General features: G+C 36.9%; 1 protein-coding gene, 1 long non-coding RNA gene and 1 pseudogene across 6 annotated transcripts; all 3 read right to left on the minus strand.

Moving 5' to 3' along the window:
* Positions 1-2,973: 2,973 nt before the first annotated feature.
* Positions 2,974-4,176, minus strand: LOC113116751 (ictacalcin). The gene is made up of 3 exons (XM_026285088.1): positions 4,035-4,176; positions 3,443-3,573; positions 2,974-3,205 (listed from the first exon to the last, which is right to left on the minus strand). Exons 1-3 carry the CDS (start codon positions 4,039-4,041, stop codon positions 3,065-3,067), a joined length of 279 nt encoding a protein of 92 aa, XP_026140873.1. The 5' UTR covers positions 4,042-4,176; the 3' UTR covers positions 2,974-3,064.
* Positions 4,177-5,485: 1,309 nt separating this feature from the next.
* On the minus strand, positions 5,486-7,186 carry LOC113115649 (ictacalcin-like; annotated as a pseudogene).
* Positions 7,187-15,129: 7,943 nt separating this feature from the next.
* On the minus strand, positions 15,130-19,237 carry LOC113116752 (uncharacterized). 5 transcript variants are annotated; one of them, XR_003294062.1, is made up of 14 exons: positions 19,181-19,237; positions 17,862-18,234; positions 17,588-17,714; positions 17,266-17,300; positions 17,070-17,174; positions 16,897-16,994; positions 16,724-16,821; positions 16,551-16,648; positions 16,378-16,475; positions 16,205-16,302; positions 16,083-16,128; positions 15,895-15,993; positions 15,596-15,690; positions 15,130-15,517 (listed from the first exon to the last, which is right to left on the minus strand). It is a non-coding gene; the product is annotated as an uncharacterized LOC113116752 (long non-coding RNA). The 5 variants fall into 5 exon arrangements; XR_003294063.1 differs by lacking the exon at positions 19,181-19,237 and having other exon boundaries at positions 17,070-17,124; positions 17,862-18,385; XR_003294061.1 differs by lacking the exon at positions 19,181-19,237 and having other exon boundaries at positions 17,862-18,385.
* Positions 19,238-21,077: the final 1,840 nt, after the last annotated feature.

Raw genomic sequence — 21,077 nt, forward strand, 5'->3', positions numbered from 1 at the left:
TGTAGTGGTAAAAAAGAGGTGGTTAAACTATAAATTCTGTGTTCACGGTAAGGTGGAGACAACAACAACACACAGACAAAAAAAGAAGAAGAAAAAAAGATAAGAAAATAAATATAAGGTTATTGCACGTTTTTATTGCATAAGTGTGGAACATTTCACTGTTCATGAGGTAGATGGGGGGGGGGGGGGGTTCAGGAGAGCACCACTTTCAGCAGTCCGAACGTTTCTCTGTAGTCTTCTCATGTCTGATTTTGTAGCTGAAAACCAGACAATTATCCTTTGTTGGGCCTTTTTAACACTGGAGTCAATGTGATTGTCCCACTTCAGGTACTGAGAGATGGTGGTTCCCAGGAATCTGAATGACTCCACTGCAGCCACAGTGCTGTCCATGATTGTAGATCTTCATAAAATTTACCTTCATAAAACCTGCACAAACTCTGAAATTAATAAAAAGCCACAGCAAATCTGTCTCAGTTTTTTACTCTTCATGTAGTCCCCATATGGATTCGATGATGGTGAGATCAAATCTGTGTGCATGCCATCCTGTTTGCTGTTAGACTTCTTGTGTGTACAAAAACTTCATTGACTTATTTGTTGTTGCTACCATTTTAGCCAGGACTCCCTGGAAGATGATATGTTTTATCTCAATGGGATGTTCTTCTAGTTAAATAAAGGAATAATAATAATAACAATAATAATAATAATAATAATAATAATAATAGTAATAATGATAATAATAATAATAATAATAATAATAAACAATGCAATTAATGGCAAAACAAACATTTGAAAATGTAATATTTATAATATTTCTGATTGGCACAATAATGCTAATATAAATAACTAAATAAAAATCTAACATACCTAAGATTTGTGCGCAGTTCTGTAAAAGTAAACATTCATATTCCATCTATCTTCTAACTTCTCTCTGTGTGTTTCAGGAACAATGATCAATGTTTCTTTATTAATTTGCATTAATTATCATAATAAATATATTGTAAGCTAATATTGATGCTAATGTATGGTGTTTAATTCACATCACTGTTCTGACTGTGTCTCTGATTACACTTTTGATTAAGGACCTAACAGTTAGTTATATAACGAAAAATTCAACCAGAAAATTTCACTCAACCAGAGATTTCCCAAAGAGTACTTTATCACCTCCATCACTATGCTTTTCAACAGTGATGCTGTAAGGAAAACAGGTAGCTCAAAGTTAATTAATAATTATATTTATAGTTAATTTTTAACTATAAAAATTTAACTATTTTTAACTACACTGTTTCACCCATACTCCACTTCACTTCTTTTTCTTTCTTTCTTTTTTGATGCAGTCTCCTGGCAACAATGAATAAACTTCTCTACTCTACAAGTCTCTACCTAACAATATAATTATGATCCAGCATATATTTGCAACATTACCATTACTAATATGGAGTGGAATGTATAGTATCTCCTTTGGTTGATTTACTGGGGTGTTTGTAAAACACACGTCTTTGTAAAACTGCTTATGGTTTGCAAAAAACTAAAAAACAAAACAAAAATCCAACCAAAAGAATCTGGAAACCAATTTAGGCATTGTGCACTGTAGTAAATTAGTTTTAAAACAATATAGAGTTATTATTTGGTTAAAGGTGAGTGACCAAAAAATTAGATTAATAAAACTTATGAATGCTATAAAAACAAATTCATTCTGTGAGATTAAGTTTGAAATGGAGCTTTTTTATGAACCTGAGATAACAGTTCATTATTTTTGGCTAGGAGTGCCAAAGTATCAGTTCTAAGATCCCTTATTAGGGCCACCACAAGATGGAGACATTTACTGGAAAATGTTCAATTTTATGCGCTTCAAAAGACTAGTATTCATGTAGGTATTTGCAGTTTGTCTGATCACTACAATGTGGACCTTGCGCTTTTATAAATCCATCAAAAAATCTATGAAATACCAAGAAAAAAACAAAAACAACAACAAAAAACAATATATGTTAAAAAAGCTGATCAAATAGAGAAATGAGTTGTTAAAACGAAAAAACTTTGGTGTTAGTTTAATGTTGCAATAGAGGGACAATAACAGTTGTTGTGATCTAATGTGGCTTCTTATCATAGACTGAGGCAGAAGATGTGTTTTTATAGTATTCTATACCCTTATAAAGGCGAAGTTGTTTAACATTTCGTTATAAATATACTTTATACTTATGAAAATAACGGCGATTGCATAAGCAGAAAAAACTTATAACAGATAAATTGCCAGCGAATGTATATATTTTTTTCCCTCATCTATATATACACACAGTAAGTATTGTATGGTTTATATGGTATTGGTGTGGTATCGTTTTCAAGCTTCCTGCAGGCCTAATGGTTAGTGAGTTGGACTCACAATCAAAAGGTTGTGAGTTCGAGTCTTGGGCTGGCAGGAATTGTTAAGGTGGGGGGAGTACATGTACAGTTCTCTCTCCACCTTCAATACCATGACTTAGGTGCCCTTGAGCAAGGCATCGAACCCCAACTGCTCCCCGGGCGCTGCAGCATAAATGGCTGCCCACTGCTCTGGGTGTGTGTGTGTGTGTGTGTTCACTGCTCTGTGTGTGTGCACTTCGGATGGGTTAAATGCAGAGCATGGATTCTGAATATGGGTCGCCATACTTGGCTGAATGTCAAGTCACTTTTTTAAATATATATATATATATATATATATATATATATATATATATATATATATATATATATATATATATATATAAGCATGTGTATACTGTAGTATGAGGTACTGTAATCTGTGTAATTTGACAATTCACTGTATGTCAGCATTATGTTAGGAGGCTGGTGGTGGTAGGTGAATGTTTCCATATGAAAATGAAGCATAGAATTCTAATATATTTTTTCATGTGTATGTAAGCTGCAGATACCAACACCATAAACACACATAAATAACAATATAAATAAATATATAAATAACAACACACTCCCACCACATATTGTAAGAATACAGATTTTATTCAAAACATTATTCTTGGTTTCTGATATACCAAAGCTTTACAGATAAAAGCTTTCTGTAAGGACAAGATCATTTCTTTGTGAAAAACTCATTGCAAAGCATAGTGATGCAGGCGACCAAGGTGATGTACTCCTGAAAGTCCACAGAGCCATCTGCATTTGCATCCAGATCCTTAAATATCTTGTCCACAGCCGCCTTGTCCTGGGATTTCTTTAACATGCACGAAAAGTGTGATCAGAGATACTTACATCAGTATTATATATATATATATATATATATATATATATATATATATATATATATATATATATATATATATATATATATAGAACAGTTTTAATACCTTATATATTTAAAATTAAGCATTTTTAATTAAAATGTCATAATGAAAAGAGAAATTCTATTTCAACTGGTCAGTGTATGAAACAGTTTTTCAGTGCCTCTCACCCCGAGAAGATCCCCCAGCTCTGCAGAGAGCAGATCCTTGAGCTCGCCTTTGCTCAGGGTCAATTTGTCTCCCTCCTTTCCTGAGTATTTGTGAAAGGCTGAAATCAGCAAAGCCATTCCTTTCTGGATATCTGTAAAATGAGTGTGATACAAAGCGGGTGTATCATAAATAAAAATATTAATAATAATCAAACGACACTTATTGTTTACAACATTCAAAATTGATAGTAGAAGAGATGTCAAAAGTACCCCCCCGGACTTAAGCAGAATCGGATTACGGCCAACACCCTGAACATACCCTTTCATTAAGTCAAAATAGAGAGACATCTACTCGATTTTATCTTTGGTCATTTAATCCACCATCAACTGCCTCCTTTATCTGCCTCTGCCTTCTTCTCAAACACAAGAACTTTAACTATTCTACTACTCAATTATTGGCCGAAAAGCATATGACATAAACCAAACTTCCCTTCAAAGAATGTCATCAATCTTCAAATTCTGAAGCAATCAAACTTTTATAGTGCAGCAGTGAGATGCATTAGTTCATTTTAAGCAGTAAAACAATTCAGTACAAAACTAAAAACCCTCTGACCTGACATGGTGTTTCTGGAGTTCACGGCGAGCTAGTAGTGATAGAAAATAGGATCGAGTGAGTGAGAAGTGAAGGAACAGACGGTGTTTTATACAGAGAAATGCCACGCCCCCCAAATTCATGCCCTCCCATCGCCCCAACCCTTAACACACAACCGCACCTACATTTCTACTACAGTCCTTAACTAAGCTGGCTAAACCAGCTTCTAACTGCACACAAACAGCTAAAAAGATGATTACTGATTATTTACTGCACTCCTCAATGTGCTTAAAAATTCCCCTAAGCTATTCTAAAATAACTGTAAACCTCAGCTTGGGGCTCTACTGCTCTAAAAGTCACCAAATGAAGAGCTGGATGTTGTTCAATGAGGTATCAAAATGACACAATGTCATCATCAAATCTTCCTAACAATATAATTTTGATCTTGCACCATGTGGCTTCTTATCATAGATAATTCATAAATATATTTCAAACGAGTTTCAAATAATTTAAACACTACGGAGCCCCGCACATGACATGCAAGAAAAAATAAATAAATTGTGCGCACGTTATACTAATTTGTTCCCTCAATTTACTAAAACATGCACACGATTACTATTGCGTTTTTTGATTTACTATTGCGTTCCCTCGATTTACTATTGCATTCACTCAATTTGCTAAATCGTGCCCACGATTTAGCAAATCGAGGGAACGAATTAGTAAATCGTGCGCACAATTTATCAATCGAGTGAACACTATAATAAATCGAGGGAATGCTATAGTACTAATCGTGTGCATGTTTTAGAACATTGAGGGAACGAAATTAGTAAATCATGCACACGATTTAGCCTTATATTTTTTCCTGCGTGTCATGTGCGGGGCTCCGTAATACACTCTAATATATACTGTAATTTGAATAGAACATGAGCCATTGAGGCACCTCTCTTATATTTGTGCAGTTTTATAAAGTAGTACAAAAGCTGCCACTCAGGTGGTGTATTTTTTAAAGGTACCTTATTTCCCCCCTAAAGGGTGCATATTGGTACCTTAAAATTAGGCTATATTAGTATCTAAAGTGTACATATTACTAGTACTTTTAAAAAACGGATAACACCCCAATGCTTTTGTACATCTTTTCTCAGAGTGTAAAGCAACTAACATGTCAAAATCATGACATTTACTACAAAAATATACATATCTCAGTAATGGATGTGAGGTCACTTTAGGTGTGGTGTGGTATTGTTTTCAAGTTTCCTGCAGGCAATATATGCACTGTTTATAGTATGAGTTACTGTAATCTGTGTAATTTGACAGTTCATTGTATGTCAGTATTATGTTAGGAGTGTCAGTGCAGGCGAATCTTTCCATATGAGAATGAAGCATGTAGTTCTAACATATCTACAGGAATAAGAACACTCACTCCCAAATATAGTCAGAATACGGATTTAATTGAAAACATTAAAACCTTTATTCTAGGTTTCAGATAAACTGTAGCTATACAAATAAGTCCTTTCTGTAAGTACAATATTTTTTTTGGTGCATGTGAAAAATGCATTGCAAAGCATAGTGATGCAGGCGACCAAGGTGATGTACTCCTGGAAGTCCACAGTGCTATTTGCATCCGGATCCCTGAGGATGTTAACCATCTGTGCATTGAGCAGTCCCTTGAGCTCGCCTTTGTCAGGGTGAGTTTGTCTCCCTCCTTTCCTGAGTATTTGTGAAAGGTTTCAGTCAATATAGTCAATATAAAATAAATAATAATATTAATAATAATCAAACAAGGCTTTTTGTTTACAACATCCAAAATGATTAGTAGTGGAGATGTTAAAAGTATAAACAATATAACACAGAGAAGTGGTTACAGCCCTCTGGAGGCAAGCAGACGGGAGAGAAGGGGTGGACCTTAACTGTCTGAAGAGTGGGAGTTTTCAGAAATGGAGGGAAAGAAAAATGACAGTTTTAAGAGAAAGATGATTATGGCCAACACCCTGAACATACACTCAAGACAGAAGAGAGAGAGAGAATGGCATTTTTGTCATTGTTCATTTCATCCACTACCAACTTCCTCTTCTTGCTGTCTTTCCAACACAGATACTCTTATTGCCTTAAAGTGAATAAAAGACATATCGACCAGTCAGTTAACAGCTGAGAAACATTTGACATATAAACACCCTAAACTCAGCTTAAAAAAAACAAAAACCGAAAATGATTTAATTTTACTAAAGTAGTGCAATAGTTAGATGCATTCATTTTAAAACTGTAAAACATTTCAGCAATAAATAAATAAATAAATAACAACAAGCACAAACATTTTGCACAAAATTGAGAATCAAAGATGAGAACTAAAGGAACAGACAGTGTGTTATATGCAAGTACCACACCCCAAAGGCATCCCCTCTCACCGTCTCAACCCATGACACACTAATGCACCTGTGTTAACTTTTCTTTATCTTACTCTGGCCTATGCTCTCTCTCACTCCTATTGTTCATCCCCTTAAACCATTCAAACTCATGTTGACTTAATTATTGAGTTTGCAAAAAAAGAAACAGGTGGGCTTGGCATCTCTCATCATTGTAAATCTCTAACTCAGCTGGTTAAACCAGCTTCTAACCGCTCACAAACAGCCAAAACCGTAGACTTTAGCCTTTGGGCAAATCCATTGTCAAGACCTGCCCTGGACTGGAAGCCCAAGTTGGGTGTTTCTGAGAACCACTTTAGTGAAGCTACATGGAACCACTGAAATAATTCTATACTAAAAACAGTATGATTAATAGTGGTTCTTCAACATTGTGGCTGTGGTTATGCAACTGGCCTAGTGCCATTGTTGACATGTAGCTACAGGGCACAATTTAAACCATTATTAAGTTATGAAAACTCTGGATTGATATTTTTCAGTAATCAGAAAAAAGATGTCATTAATATACTGCCTTGCATGGTGTTATACAATCATAATGGAACCACTTCAGCAGTCCTGCATCTTTTTAGAGCACAGGATAATTATCTAGTATTCTAAGCAATGCAGAAATCCATGAATAGAGACTATACGTTTGCTTATTCTTATACATGGTTTGTTTACAAAAAAAAAACGTATTTACATCAAATGTTGTAAAGGACAAAAACAACAACAGCAGCAGCAAATGGCTGTTTGCGTGTTTGAGAGTTTTAAATGCATGCCCAACATTGCAATGCTTCATGTGAAGTAAGTTATGCGAGAGGCAACCATTTTTAACACTTTATTTTGTGAAGTCCATTTTCAAGATCATTTTTGATTGAATATTGTATTTTACTGTTCTCCACAGTCAAAACAAACAAACAAACAAACAAAAAGCAATAAAAGATCGTCACAAGGGCAGTAACTAAAAGGTGCATATTAGCAACTTAAAGGGACAGTACATCCAAAAATGAAAGTTACTAACTCTTCTTTCTACTGCAGAACACACACACACACACACACACACAAAGACATACAGTTATATAAAGAGACTATACGTCTGATTATTAGGGGCCAAGCCCAGAGGGCTGTAGCCCCTATTGTATCTGTACGTTTTCTTTATTATTATTATTATTATTATTATTATTCTTCTTCTTGGCCAATGGGGGTCTATGGCAGCCCTATGAAGGGAACATGGGAAAATGATGAAATTTGGCACACTTGTAGTGATGGTCATTATAAGTGATCTGACCAACTTTGGGGTCTCTAGGACCAACTCTACAGCGCCACCACCAGTTCAAAAATTCAACATTCAAACGTTAATAACTCTTGAACCACTAATTCTATGAAAATTAAACTTAGTACATCTGTTTTGTCTCTTCATGGAGATTCGATTCCATATCTTACATTAAGACTCCGCCCATTACAGTAGCGGCCATTTTGAAAAGTACAGTATTCAGTCTAAACACTACTCCTCCTTCAAAATTGGTCCAATTCTTCTGAAATTTGGCTCAGATGATCTTTGGACTGAGCTGCACAGAAATGACTGAACAGATTTTTGATTTTCGTCTTTGTTCAAAAGTTATTCAATTGTGAACTTAATGAGGCTGACCTAAAATCGGTTGAGATGCTGTATCTTGGCCAAACTTTGATCAATCGATACCAAACTTGGTACACTTCATCTACACCATGATCTGGGGGTCCACGCCAAATTTGGGAATAGCGCCACCTATGGGTGTTGAGATACCAAAAATGCACTTTTTTGCTTATAACTTCTGAACAATTCATCAGAAAATTATGATCTTGATGTCTATGGATTCTTTAGATCATTCCGGATCTGTGGATGTCAATTTTGTCGAGACCACCAGGACCACCCGTCCGCCATTTAGAATTTTGTCATAAATTGCTATATCTTTTGACCTATTGTACATATCTTCACAAAAATCGATAGGCATCATCAACAACATGTGCCTGAGGTACCCCGGAAGTTAGAAGACAGCGCCACCTAGTGTTCAAGAGATATAACGATTCTTGCAAAACCCCTTATAACTACTGTAAATGTTGATCGATTTTTGATATTTTTATGTCATTTGATTCCGTGGGTTATGCCGAATCAGATGATGTCTCATTTGCCATTTTCCAATATGGCGTCTGTCCGCCATATTGAATGGATTGAAATACAGTTTTTTCGCTACTCCTCCCTGAAATCTTGTTCAATTTTGTTCAAAATTTTATCAGATGAACTTCAGACCGGGCCTGACAGAAATGACTGAACAGATTTTTGATATTCACTCCCGTTCCCGACGTGTACAGCTCTGAAGTTGACCGTGCCTGTGCTGGTTGATTTATGCTAATTAGCTTAGCATGCTAATTAGCTAAAATGCTAACACGTTTCTATTGACTCTAATGGGTCTCCTGAGCTATCTGGTTAACTTTGAGCAACGTTAGCATTTTTTAGCGTAGCATGCTAATCTGGCTAAAATGCTACTTCGGGCTCTTGAGAGTTAATTCTCACACCTTAACCTCTCTTCTGTGCCATGCAAACAGTGTGTCAACTAATGTGGCGCACTTCGCTAAGGCACTGGTCCCGAGCCCGAGAGGTCGTGGGATCGAATCCGGGGTGGGTAACGTCGGTCCGATGGAAGTTCCGTTTTGGCCGTTTTGCTTCGTCCCGCTCGTTGCTCTGGCTACAGCCCTTCAGGGCTTGGCCCCGGTATCGCTGCTTGCAGCTATATTTAGGGGCCAAGCCCAGAGGGCTGTAGCCCCTATTGTATCTGTATGTTTTATTATTATTATTATTCTTCTTCTTCTTCTTCTTCTTCTCGTCCAATGGGAGTCTATGGCAGCCCTATGAAGGGAACATGGGAAAATGATGAAATTTGGCACACTTGTAGAGATGACCATTATTAGTGATCTGACCAACTTTGGGGTCTCTAGGACCAACTCTACAGCGCCACCACCAGTTCAAAAATTCAACATTCAAACGTTAATAACTCTTGAACCACTAATTCTATGAAAATAAAACTTAGTACATCTGTTTTGTCTCTTCATGGAGATTCCATTCCACTCCTTACAGTAAGACTCCGCCCATTACAGTAGCGGCCATTTTGAAAAGTACAGTATTCAGTCTAAACACTACTCCTCCTTCAAAATTGGTCCAATTCTTCTGAAATTTGGCTCAGATGTTCTTTGGACTGAGCCGCACAGAAATGACTGAACAGAATTTTGATTTTCGTCTTTGTTCAAAAGTTATTCAATTGTGAACTTAATGAGGCTGACCTAAAATCGGTTGAGATGCTGTATCTCGGCCAAACTTTGATCAATCGATACCAAACTTGGTACACTTCATCTACACCATGATCTGGGGGTCCACGCCAAATTTGGGAACAGCGCCACCTATGGGTGTTGAGATACCAAAAATGCACTTTTTTGCTTATAACTTCTGAACAATTCATCAGAAAATTATGATCTTGATGTCTATGGATTCTTTAGATCATTCCGGATCTGTGGATGTCAATTTTGTCGAGACCACCAGGACCACCCGTCCGCCATTTTGAATTTTGTCATAAATTGCTATATCTTTTGATCTATTGTACATATCTTCATAAAAATCGATAGACATCATCAACACCATGTGCCGGAAGTACCCCGGAAGTTTGAAGACAGCGCCACCTAGTGTTCAAGAGATATAACGATTCTTGCAAAACCCCTTATAACTACTGTAAATGTTGATCGATTTTTGTTATTTTTATGTCATTTTATTCCTTTGGTTATGCCGAATCTGATGATGTCTCAATTTTCATTTTCCAATATGGCGTCTGTCCGCCATATTGAATGGAATGAAATACAGTTTTTTCGCTACTCCTCCCTGAAATCTTGTTCAATTTTGTCCAAAATTTTATCAGATGAAGTTCAGACCGGGCCTGACAGAAATGACTGAACAGATTTTTGATATTCACTCCCGTTCCCGACGTGTACAGCTCTGAAGTTGACCGTGCCTGTGCTGGTTGATTTATGCTAATTAGCTTAGCATGCTAATTAGCTAAAATGCTAACACGTTTCTATTGACTCTAATGGGTCTCCTGAGCTATCTGGTTATTTTTGAGCAACGTTAGCATTTTTTAGCGTAGCATGCTAATCTGGCTAAAATGCTGCTTCGGGCTTTTGAGAGTTAATTCTCACACCTTAACCTCTCTTCTGTGCCATGCAAACAGTGTGTCAACTAATGTGGCGCACTTAGCTAAAGCACTCGTCCCGAACCCGAGAGGTCGTGGGATCGAATCCGGGGTGGGTAATGTCGATCCGATGGAAGTTCCGTTTTGGCCGTTTTGCTTCGTCCCGCTCGTTGCTCTGGCTACAGCCCTTCAGGGCTTGGCCCCGGGATTGCTGCTTGCAGCTATATTTATTATTATTATTATTATTATTCTTCTTCTTGGCCAATGGGGGTCTATGGCAGCCCTATGAAGGGAACATGGGAAAATGATGAAATTTGGCACACTTGTAGTGATGGTCATTATAAGTGATCTGACCAACTTTGGGGTCTCTAGGACCAACTCTACAGCGCCACCACCAGTTCAAAAATTCAACATTCAAACGTTAATAACTCTTGAACCACTAATTCTATGAAAATTAAACTTAGTACATCTGTTTTGTCTCTTCATGGAGATTCGATTCCATATCTTACATTAAGACTCCGCCCATTACAGTAGCGGCCATTTTGAAAAGTACAGTATTCAGTCTAAACACTACTCCTCCTTCAAAATTGGTCCAATTCTTCTGAAATTTGGCTCAGATGATCTTTGGACTGAGCTGCACAGAAATGACTGAACAGATTTTTGATTTTCGTCTTTGTTCAAAAGTTATTCAATTGTGAACTTAATGAGGCTGACCTAAAATCGGTTGAGATGCTGTATCTTGGCCAAACTTTGATCAATCGATACCAAACTTGGTACACTTCATCTACACCATGATCTGGGGGTCCACGCCAAATTTGGGAATAGCGCCACCTATGGGTGTTGAGATACCAAAAATGCACTTTTTTGCTTATAACTTCTGAACAATTCATCAGAAAATTATGATCTTGATGTCTATGGATTCTTTAGATCATTCCGGATCTGTGGATGTCAATTTTGTCGAGACCACCAGGACCACCCGTCCGCCATTTAGAATTTTGTCATAAATTGCTATATCTTTTGACCTATTGTACATATCTTCACAAAAATCGATAGGCATCATCAACAACATGTGCCTGAGGTACCCCGGAAGTTAGAAGACAGCGCCACCTAGTGTTCAAGAGATATAACGATTCTTGCAAAACCCCTTATAACTACTGTAAATGTTGATCGATTTTTGATATTTTTATGTCATTTGATTCCGTGGGTTATGCCGAATCAGATGATGTCTCATTTGCCATTTTCCAATATGGCGTCTGTCCGCCATATTGAATGGATTGAAATACAGTTTTTTCGCTACTCCTCCCTGAAATCTTGTTCAATTTTGTTCAAAATTTTATCAGATGAACTTCAGACCGGGCCTGACAGAAATGACTGAACAGATTTTTGATATTCACTCCCGTTCCCGACGTGTACAGCTCTGAAGTTGACCGTGCCTGTGCTGGTTGATTTATGCTAATTAGCTTAGCATGCTAATTAGCTAAAATGCTAACACGTTTCTATTGACTCTAATGGGTCTCCTGAGCTATCTGGTTAACTTTGAGCAACGTTAGCATTTTTTAGCGTAGCATGCTAATCTGGCTAAAATGCTACTTCGGGCTCTTGAGAGTTAATTCTCACACCTTAACCTCTCTTCTGTGCCATGCAAACAGTGTGTCAACTAATGTGGCGCACTTCGCTAAGGCACTGGTCCCGAGCCCGAGAGGTCGTGGGATCGAATCCGGGGTGGGTAACGTCGGTCCGATGGAAGTTCCGTTTTGGCCGTTTTGCTTCGTCCCGCTCGTTGCTCTGGCTACAGCCCTTCAGGGCTTGGCCCCGGTATCGCTGCTTGCAGCTATATTTAGGGGCCAAGCCCAGAGGGCTGTAGCCCCTATTGTATCTGTATGTTTTATTATTATTATTATTATTATTATTCTTCTTCTTCTTCTTCTTCTTCTTCTCGTCTAATGGGAGTCTATGGCAGCCCTATGAAGGAAACATGGGAAAATGATGAAATTTGGCACACTTGTATAACTGGTCATTATAAGTGATCTGACCAACTTTGGGGTCTCTAGGCCAAACTCTATAGCGCCACCACCAGCTCAAAAATTCAACATTCAAACGTTAATAACTCTTGAACCACTAATTCTATGAAAATAAAACTTAGTACATCTGTTTTGTCTCTTCATGGAGATTCCATTCCATATCTTACATTAAGACTCCTCCCATTACAGTAGCAGCCATTTTGAAAAGTACAGTAATAAGTCTAAACAATACTCCTCCTTCAAAATTGGTCCAATTCTTCTGAAATTTGTCTCAGATGTTCTTTGGACTGAGCCGCACAGAAATGACTGAACATAATTTTTTGAACACTAGTGAAAAAAAAGTTATGATGCTGTGAACTTACTGAGGTTGACCTCAAATCGGTTGAGATGCTGTATCTCGGCCAAACTTTGATCAATCGAAACCAAACTTGGTACTCTTTATCTACATCATGATCTGGGGGTCCATGCCAAATTTTGGAATAGCGCCACCTATGGGTGTTGAGATACAAAAAATGCACTTTTTTGTTTATAACTTCTGAACAATTCATCAGAAATTTATGATCTTGATGTCTATGAATTCTTTAGATCATTTCGGATCTGTGGATGTCAATTTTGTCAAGACCACCTGGACCACCCGTCCGCCATTTTGAAATTTGTCAAAAATTGCTCTAACTTTTGAACTACTGTACAAATCTTCACAAAAATCGATAGGCATCATCAACACCATGTGCTGGAAGTACCCCGGAGGTTGGAAGACAGCGCCACCTAGTGTTCAAGAGATATAACGATTCTTGCAAAACCCCTTATAACTACTGTAAATGTTGATCGATTTTTGTTATTTTTATGTCATTTTATTCCTTTGGTTATGCCGATTCTGAGGATGTCTCAATTGTCATTTTCCAACATGGCGTCTGTCCGCCATATTGAATGGAATGAAATACAGTTTTTTCACTACTCCTCCCTGAAATCTTGTTCAATTTTGTTAAAAGTTTTATCAGATGAACTTCAGAACGGGCCTGACAGAAATGACCGAACGGATTTTTGATATTCGTTCCCGTTCCAGAGATGTACAGCTCCGAAGTTGACCGTGCCTGTGTTTGTTGATTTATGCTAATTAGCTTAGCATGCTAATTAACTAAAATGCTAACACTTTTCTATTCACTCTAATGGGTCTCTTGAGCAATCTGGTTAACTTTGACAATGTTAGCATTTTTTAGCGTAGCATGCTAATCTGACTAAAATGCTAATTCATGGTTTTAAGAGATCATTCTCACACCTTAAACTCTCTTCTGTGGGTTGTCAAATGTGTGTCATCTAATGTGGCTCACTCTGCTAAGACACTGGTCCCAAACCTGAGAGGTCGTAGGTTCGAATCCAGGGTGGTTAATGTTGTTTACGTTTAAGGATTTTCTGTGTGTTCATATTGAATCAAGAACATGTTTTGGTCTTTCTCATCTGAACTTCTGTTTGATTTTGAAGTTTGGAGATCATTGTCACACCTTAACCTCTCTTATATAGTATTCTGTGATGTGCATTGACTGAGTAGTGCACTCTTCTAAGCCACTGGTTCCAACCCTCTAAGGTTGGGGCTTCAAATCCAGGGTGGTCAATATTGTGTTTGTTCCAGATGTTGGATTTTATTTCTTTTCATTTTTGAACGTCTCTACTTCTGATCTTGTTTTTTATGTATATTACATTGCTGCCGTGTTTGCTCTTCTTGCTCTACACTACACTTCAAAAACATTATTTGTTAACATGCAAGTTTATGCTTCATCTGTGTTACTTTTTATATAAAAACATATCTTCAACATTATAGTATCGGTGTGCCACATGTTTCACTGTATGAGAAGAATTTTGCTGTCACAGATTAGTTCAAGGATTTCAATTCTTCTGTGGGGTGACTTAAAACATCTGATCAACAATACAAGGACATCTTTGCAACATTTCAGCTAAGTTTTATACTTTTTAAATTGACAGTTGTGAACAAAAATAATGTGCACTTATTGGGTCAACTCCTGCCATTTCATACCATAGGAAAGCATTTTATGTTTGTTGGTTTCATGGAGAAAAAAGAAAATAAAAAAAGGGACTTAAATGGGATCAACCCTAATCAAACAAACCTACTTGTGATTTTCTAGCTAAACTCTGCAGGAAAGTGGATCTTGCGAGCCAGATTTGAGGATCACTGCCTTACAGCATGAATACTTCTGTTGTGTACACTAAATATACTTTAACCATTTTCGCCAATTCCAGGTTTAATAGTACAATGAAATAAAATGATAGTCTTTTTTTTTGCATTCAGGTTATCCATTATCATGTATTCTCTATGTAACCCAGTGTGATATGATTTGTGCTCAGAGATGTCAATTAAAACACATACATATACACACACACACACAAATTCTACTCAGAACATCTAATGTAGATCAGTAAACAAAAAAGGACATTGATAGACTACATTAAACTTCATGAAAGCAAGGACAAAAGTATATTCTAATTCATCATGTATTTATTTTTCTTTACAAACACTTTACATTGAAAATATTGTGCCTTAAAACCCCAGTGAGCAAGCCAGAAGGCAACAGTGGCAAGGAAAAACTCCCTAAATTAGTGAAGAGGATCATCAGCGGAGGTATAGGGAGAAACCTTGGGAGGAACCAGACTCAGCAGGGGCAAGCCATCCTCCTTTGGCTGGCATCTAAATTTGCTGTACATAGACCAAATATATTACAAGCCATCCATACAACATTTCATATAGAATTGTGTTACTTTTGTGGTTATGCATTTGTGAGATCTTTGACTATTGACTGCCTGCATCAGTTTAGAATTTCGCCGGGACTATTTCTGAAGATACTTGAACAATGATTTTGTATTCACTGTAAGAAAGAGAAGAAAAGTTAAGTCAAATTAGTATCAACTTCTGATTAAGAAGCACAAAGGATAATAGATCCTACCTTTTTTCAGTTGTGTTCTTCATAAAAAGGGTTCATAGAGTGGAGAATCATTTAATGGATACGGAAGAAGTTTCAACTGTAGCTATTGCAGAAATCTGAAGATACATTCAAGGAACATTAACAAGTTGATTAGAGTTTGCACCACTTAAACATTTTGTAATTTACGTAGACATTACTCTCCACTCAACTTTTGACCGTAGATATTTAGTTGTGATGCACAAACCAGAAGATGTACATTTATTCAGTGAAACCATGCAAATGGGTAAATTCAGGCTTTGCACACATACAATTCAACGTACCGTTGTATTGGTTGTGTGCCTCTCCATAAAAACAGTTCATGGAGTGGAGAATCCAATACTGAAGGAGGAAGTTTCACATATGTAGCATATTGCAGAAATCTGAAAATACAGTCATGGAACATTAACTGATTGATATGGTTTACACAACTGAAACATTGTACAGATTTCTATGTATGTTGTATACTCACCTCTTGGGAACAGTGGACAGTAGATATTGGGTTTTCATGCACAAACCTGAAAAACATATCAACAGGTGAAAGACTGCTGTAAGAAATGGGTCAATTCAAGTATTGCAGATATATGAATTTACCTTTTGATTGGTTGTGTGCCTCTTCATAAAAACAGTCCGTGGAACAGAGAATCATAATGGATAAGGTGGAAGTTTGAAGTGTAACGTATTGCACAAACCTGAAAAAGTATCAACAGGTGAAAGACTGCTGTAAGAAATGGGTCAATTCGAGTATTGCAGATATATGAATTTACCTTTTGATTGGTTGTGTGCCTCTTCATAAAAACAGTCCGTGGAACAGAGAATCATAATGGATAAGGTGGAAGTTTGAAGTGTAACGTATTGCACAAACCTGAAAAAGTATCAACAGGTGAAAGACTGCTGTAAGAAATGGGTCAATTCAAGTATTGCAGATATATGAATTTACCTTTTGATTGGTTGTGTGCCTCTTCATAAAAACAGTCCGTGGAACAGAGAATCATAATGGATAAGGTGGAAGTTTGAAGTGTAACGTATTGCACAAACCTGAAAAAGTATCAACAGGTGAAAGACTGCTGTAAGAAATGGGTCAATTCGAGTATTGCAGATATATAAATTTACCTTTTGATTGGTTGTGTGCCTCTTCATAAAAACAGTCCGTGGAACAGAGAATCATAATGGATAAGGTGGAAGTTTGAAGTGTAACGTATTGCACAAACCTGAAAAAGTATCAACAGGTGAAAGACTGCTTTAAGAAATGAATCAATTAGAGTATTGCAGATATATGAATTTACCTTTTGATTGGTTGTGTGCCTCTTCATAAAAACAGTCCGTGGAACAGAGAATCATAATGGATAAGGTGGAAGTTTGAAGTGTAACGTATTGCACAAACCTGAAAAAGTATCAACAGGTGAAAGACTGCTTTAAGAAATGAATCAATTCGAGTATTGCAGATATATGAATTTACCTTTTGATTGGTTGTGTGCCTCTTCATAAAAACAGTTCATGGCGAAGAAAAAAATCTAATATAGGATAAGGAGGAAGTTTCAAATATGTAGCATATTGCAGAAATCTGAAAATACATTCATGGAACATTAACAGCTTGATAAAGTGTTTGCACATCTGAAACATTTAGTGAAATATGTAGACATCTGCACACTTACCTTTGACAGTAGTTAGTGAGACTTGATGCACAAACCTGAAAAGATATTGCTATTAGGTGAAACCATGCCTGAACAAATTAGTCAGTTTTATTCTGGCACTACTATATTTACATTTTCATCAGTTATTTTCTTCATTAAGAAAGTTATTGAGGTACATAATTATGTGTTGGATGGAGTACAGATTCTCTTGTATGGGAGAAATACTGACTTGTGCATTTCATACGTCTAAAAAGATGACTTGCAGATTTGCTTGCATATAGTTGATGAATTTAACCATGCCTTTATTCTGCTTGTGTAATCATGCACAACTCAGTCTACTTACCAATTTTGTGTTGTTCTATTGACTTAATTGTGATATTAAGAGACAAATGGATGGATGCAGGCAGTCTTTGTAGAGGTTTCCTATAATGTTTGGAAGCATCCATTATGATTTGGATGGCTTAGAATGACTGAAATTAGATTATGGATTAAATGTCAGTTAAAAATAAATCTCTCAAAACTGAAAATTTAAGCAGAATTAAAATAATAATAATAATAATAATAATAATAATAATAATAAAGCATTAAGATGAATACAAAGTAAATACTACAGTTACCTTGGCTGAGTGAAGCTTACTAGCTCAAGAAAGAAGAGCAATTATGGGAGATGTTGGGTTGAAAATGATGATCACTTGTTTGAATTACAGGCTGGATTAACTGGACTCAGACCATGTTGGAATCTCAGGATAGCGCTCATATCGTAAGGACACAAAAACAGAACAGACAATACAGTGATACAATTCTCATTTCAGAGTGTTGCATTGATAAAATGGATTACCTTCAGATAATACTACTTCAATCATAACATGGAACAGCTGTACATATCCAACTGATGGATCATTATAAGAGTTATTCATTTAGATATAGATAGACTTAGAACATACCGTCGCCAGTTGTACACTTGCCCTGCAGTTGTATGCCAGTTGGAAGCTCAGGATGAACATTGAACAAGTAAGAGCACAGACAAGAAATAAATAATGCAGGTTATACAGATTTCATTACATAATCACACACAATGGGTCTCATTCATGAAACATTCATAAATATACGAGTAAATATCTGAGTGATTTGCGCGTAAAGAGAACTTCCAAAAACTCTTCTCCTGATTCACAAAAACTTCGTAAAGGTCAGATGTGATAGTGAAATGTGTGTGTGTGTTAATGAATTCCAATCAGTCGTAAATGGGACGCGCGTGCACGCTCACTCTCAATTACCATAAATCACGCCCATTAAATCCGACTGGCAACTATATAGGAGCATCATATGACACCAAACGAAGGATTTCAACATGTCTTCTCAAAAGCGACTGAAAAAGAAACCTTTCTCAGCTGCAAAAATTGAAGTTTTATTATCAGAAGTTCATTCAAAACGCCAACATTTAATTTTCAAGCGTACTAGTGGCATATGAGGTCCTAAAAAGGAAGTTTGGAAGCATATTACAGATCCTATTACTGGCTCTCATAATAAAAGTTAAAAGAAAAACCTTATGTAATTAATATATATATATATATTTTTTTTTCAAAACGCTGTGTAAATATGTACCCGATTAATGTGAATTAAAATGCAGCCGTATTAATGAGCAAAATGTTCAGACGTTAAACGCACTATTTACACATGGCTGGGAGCAGGTGTAGATTTCTTTCATACCAACTAACATTAGGAAAATACGAACGTTTTAATGAATCCAAAAATTACCCCAAAACCACTTTACACGTGATTTACACAAAAATTTGTTCTGCTCGCGTTTCATGAATTAGACCCATTCATTTTTACCTCAGTGAAATAAGGACTGCTTGGTGGAAACTGTAATATGTTTGCACAATTTCAACAGAGACATTTTCTGCATCTTTAACATAGACATGGTCTATCAGTGTACCTTTTTCAGTGGTAGGGTGTTGCACATGTTGACTGTATCCATGCAGTTCCATTAGTGGTACCAATTGTAGATGATGTCAAGATGTCCTCAATTGAAGTCTCCATAATCACTTCTTTCCTGACTGTTTCTCTCCAGCTCATCAATAACATGCAACATATTTTGTCGAAACAGATTAAGTGGATATGAATTAGGTCTGTACAGCAAAGCAGCATTCAAACTTAGATGTGGAACTGCAAAGTATAGACATTCCAAGTTACAAGGTTCTGGAACCCTGACATTAAAATGAATGCTTATCACAACAGAATAGTCCAACTCCACCTCCTCTTTGTTGTTTTAAATCAGTGAAAAGTGGAGTACTGTTGTCATAACATTTAGCTCTTGGATTGCTCTTAAAAACAAATCCTGGAATTTGTACTTGGTCTTCAACTTTTAGCCACGTTTCAGTTAAACAGATGCAATCTGCATTCATTATCTGTCTGTGAACTTGAAGATCCTGAACATGAGCTCGAAGACTTTGTACATTATGAAGAGCAATTGTAAACATGCCAGGTGCCTTTACAAAACTGTAATTTTCTAAAGCAAGTCGGGGCATGTTTTTCATAGCAGAGTCAATTTTCTCATTACAATATATGACAGAATCTTTGAAGTTATTAATTATTAGTCCATCGAGGGTTCTCACACGACTCAGTGCAACGTATGCTTGTCCCGGAGAAAATACCTTGTCAAGTGAGACGACCGCTTTATCTACTGTGAGTCCTTGCACTTTATGAACGGTGCATGCCCATGCCAATTTAAGTGGAAACTGACGTCTTAAACCACCATCGTTTGACACTTGATCTTCTTCCACTTCAATAACAGTCGAATTTGGGGAATATTTCTGTCGCAGCTTCGATCTCTGAATTTTACCAACATTTGGATCATCAAATTCAACATGGATAGCTGATGGGAAGTCATCATCTTCATCATCATCACGTCTTTGTTTTCTGCTTATGTGGACAACTGTGCCACAGGCTCCATTGACAAGTCCATCAGAAACATCAACATTTTTCCTAAGCATTACTCTGGCACTAACACCCAAGGAAACACATTTGTCCAAACAGGAGTTGAAAACTTTTGCATGAAATCCAACTTTCCTTTCTATTCTTCCAGTTTCTGGATTTCTAGCAAAGTCTCTAGCGTGAATAGTGATTGCCTCAGGACAACGCTCATTAAGTTTCTGTATATTGTACTCATCAACCTGAGCATTTGTAGGGAATATATGAATAGCATCGCATTCTTCACCAGTTTCACGTTGCTTCAACATGTTGATGTCATTTGGGCTTAAAGTTTCGTTCTTTTTATGAACTCTCAGACGATTTAACATTTCAGCAAAAGATGCATCTTGTTGCCTGACAACTTGTGTTAGTTCAGCAATTTCAAAGTTGGTATCCAAAGATTCACTCCTTTTGGATCAACGTACAGGGGAATTCCCTTGACTGGCGGTAGCTGATAAAAATCCCAACACAGACCAAACTGACTCTTCCAAAAATTGAGTAGTCACCAGTTTGCTTAATTTGTCTCAATCTACCATGAACATAAGACAAAAGGTGATGGTCAACCATAGACACCTCATCAATGATCAGAATCTGCAAACCTCCAAGTTTTGCACGCAGTGAATTGATTTTGTCATCACTTAGGGGCTGATATGGCAGTTTGACATTGGCACCTATGGAAAAGGTATTATGGATTGTAGAAGCACCAATTTGAAAACTGGCCACTCCGGTTGACGCAGTAAAATCACACTTCTATCATCAGGGTTTTCGGACAGCTGAGATAAAAGTCTGGAGGATTCATAGTAGATCGCTTTGATTAAATGACTCTTGCCTGTGCCTGCTCCACCAGTGACAAACAAGTGAAA

Source organism: Carassius auratus, chromosome 16 (assembly GCF_003368295.1).
Source record: "Carassius auratus strain Wakin chromosome 16, ASM336829v1, whole genome shotgun sequence".
Lineage (NCBI taxonomy): Eukaryota > Metazoa > Chordata > Actinopteri > Cypriniformes > Cyprinidae > Carassius > Carassius auratus.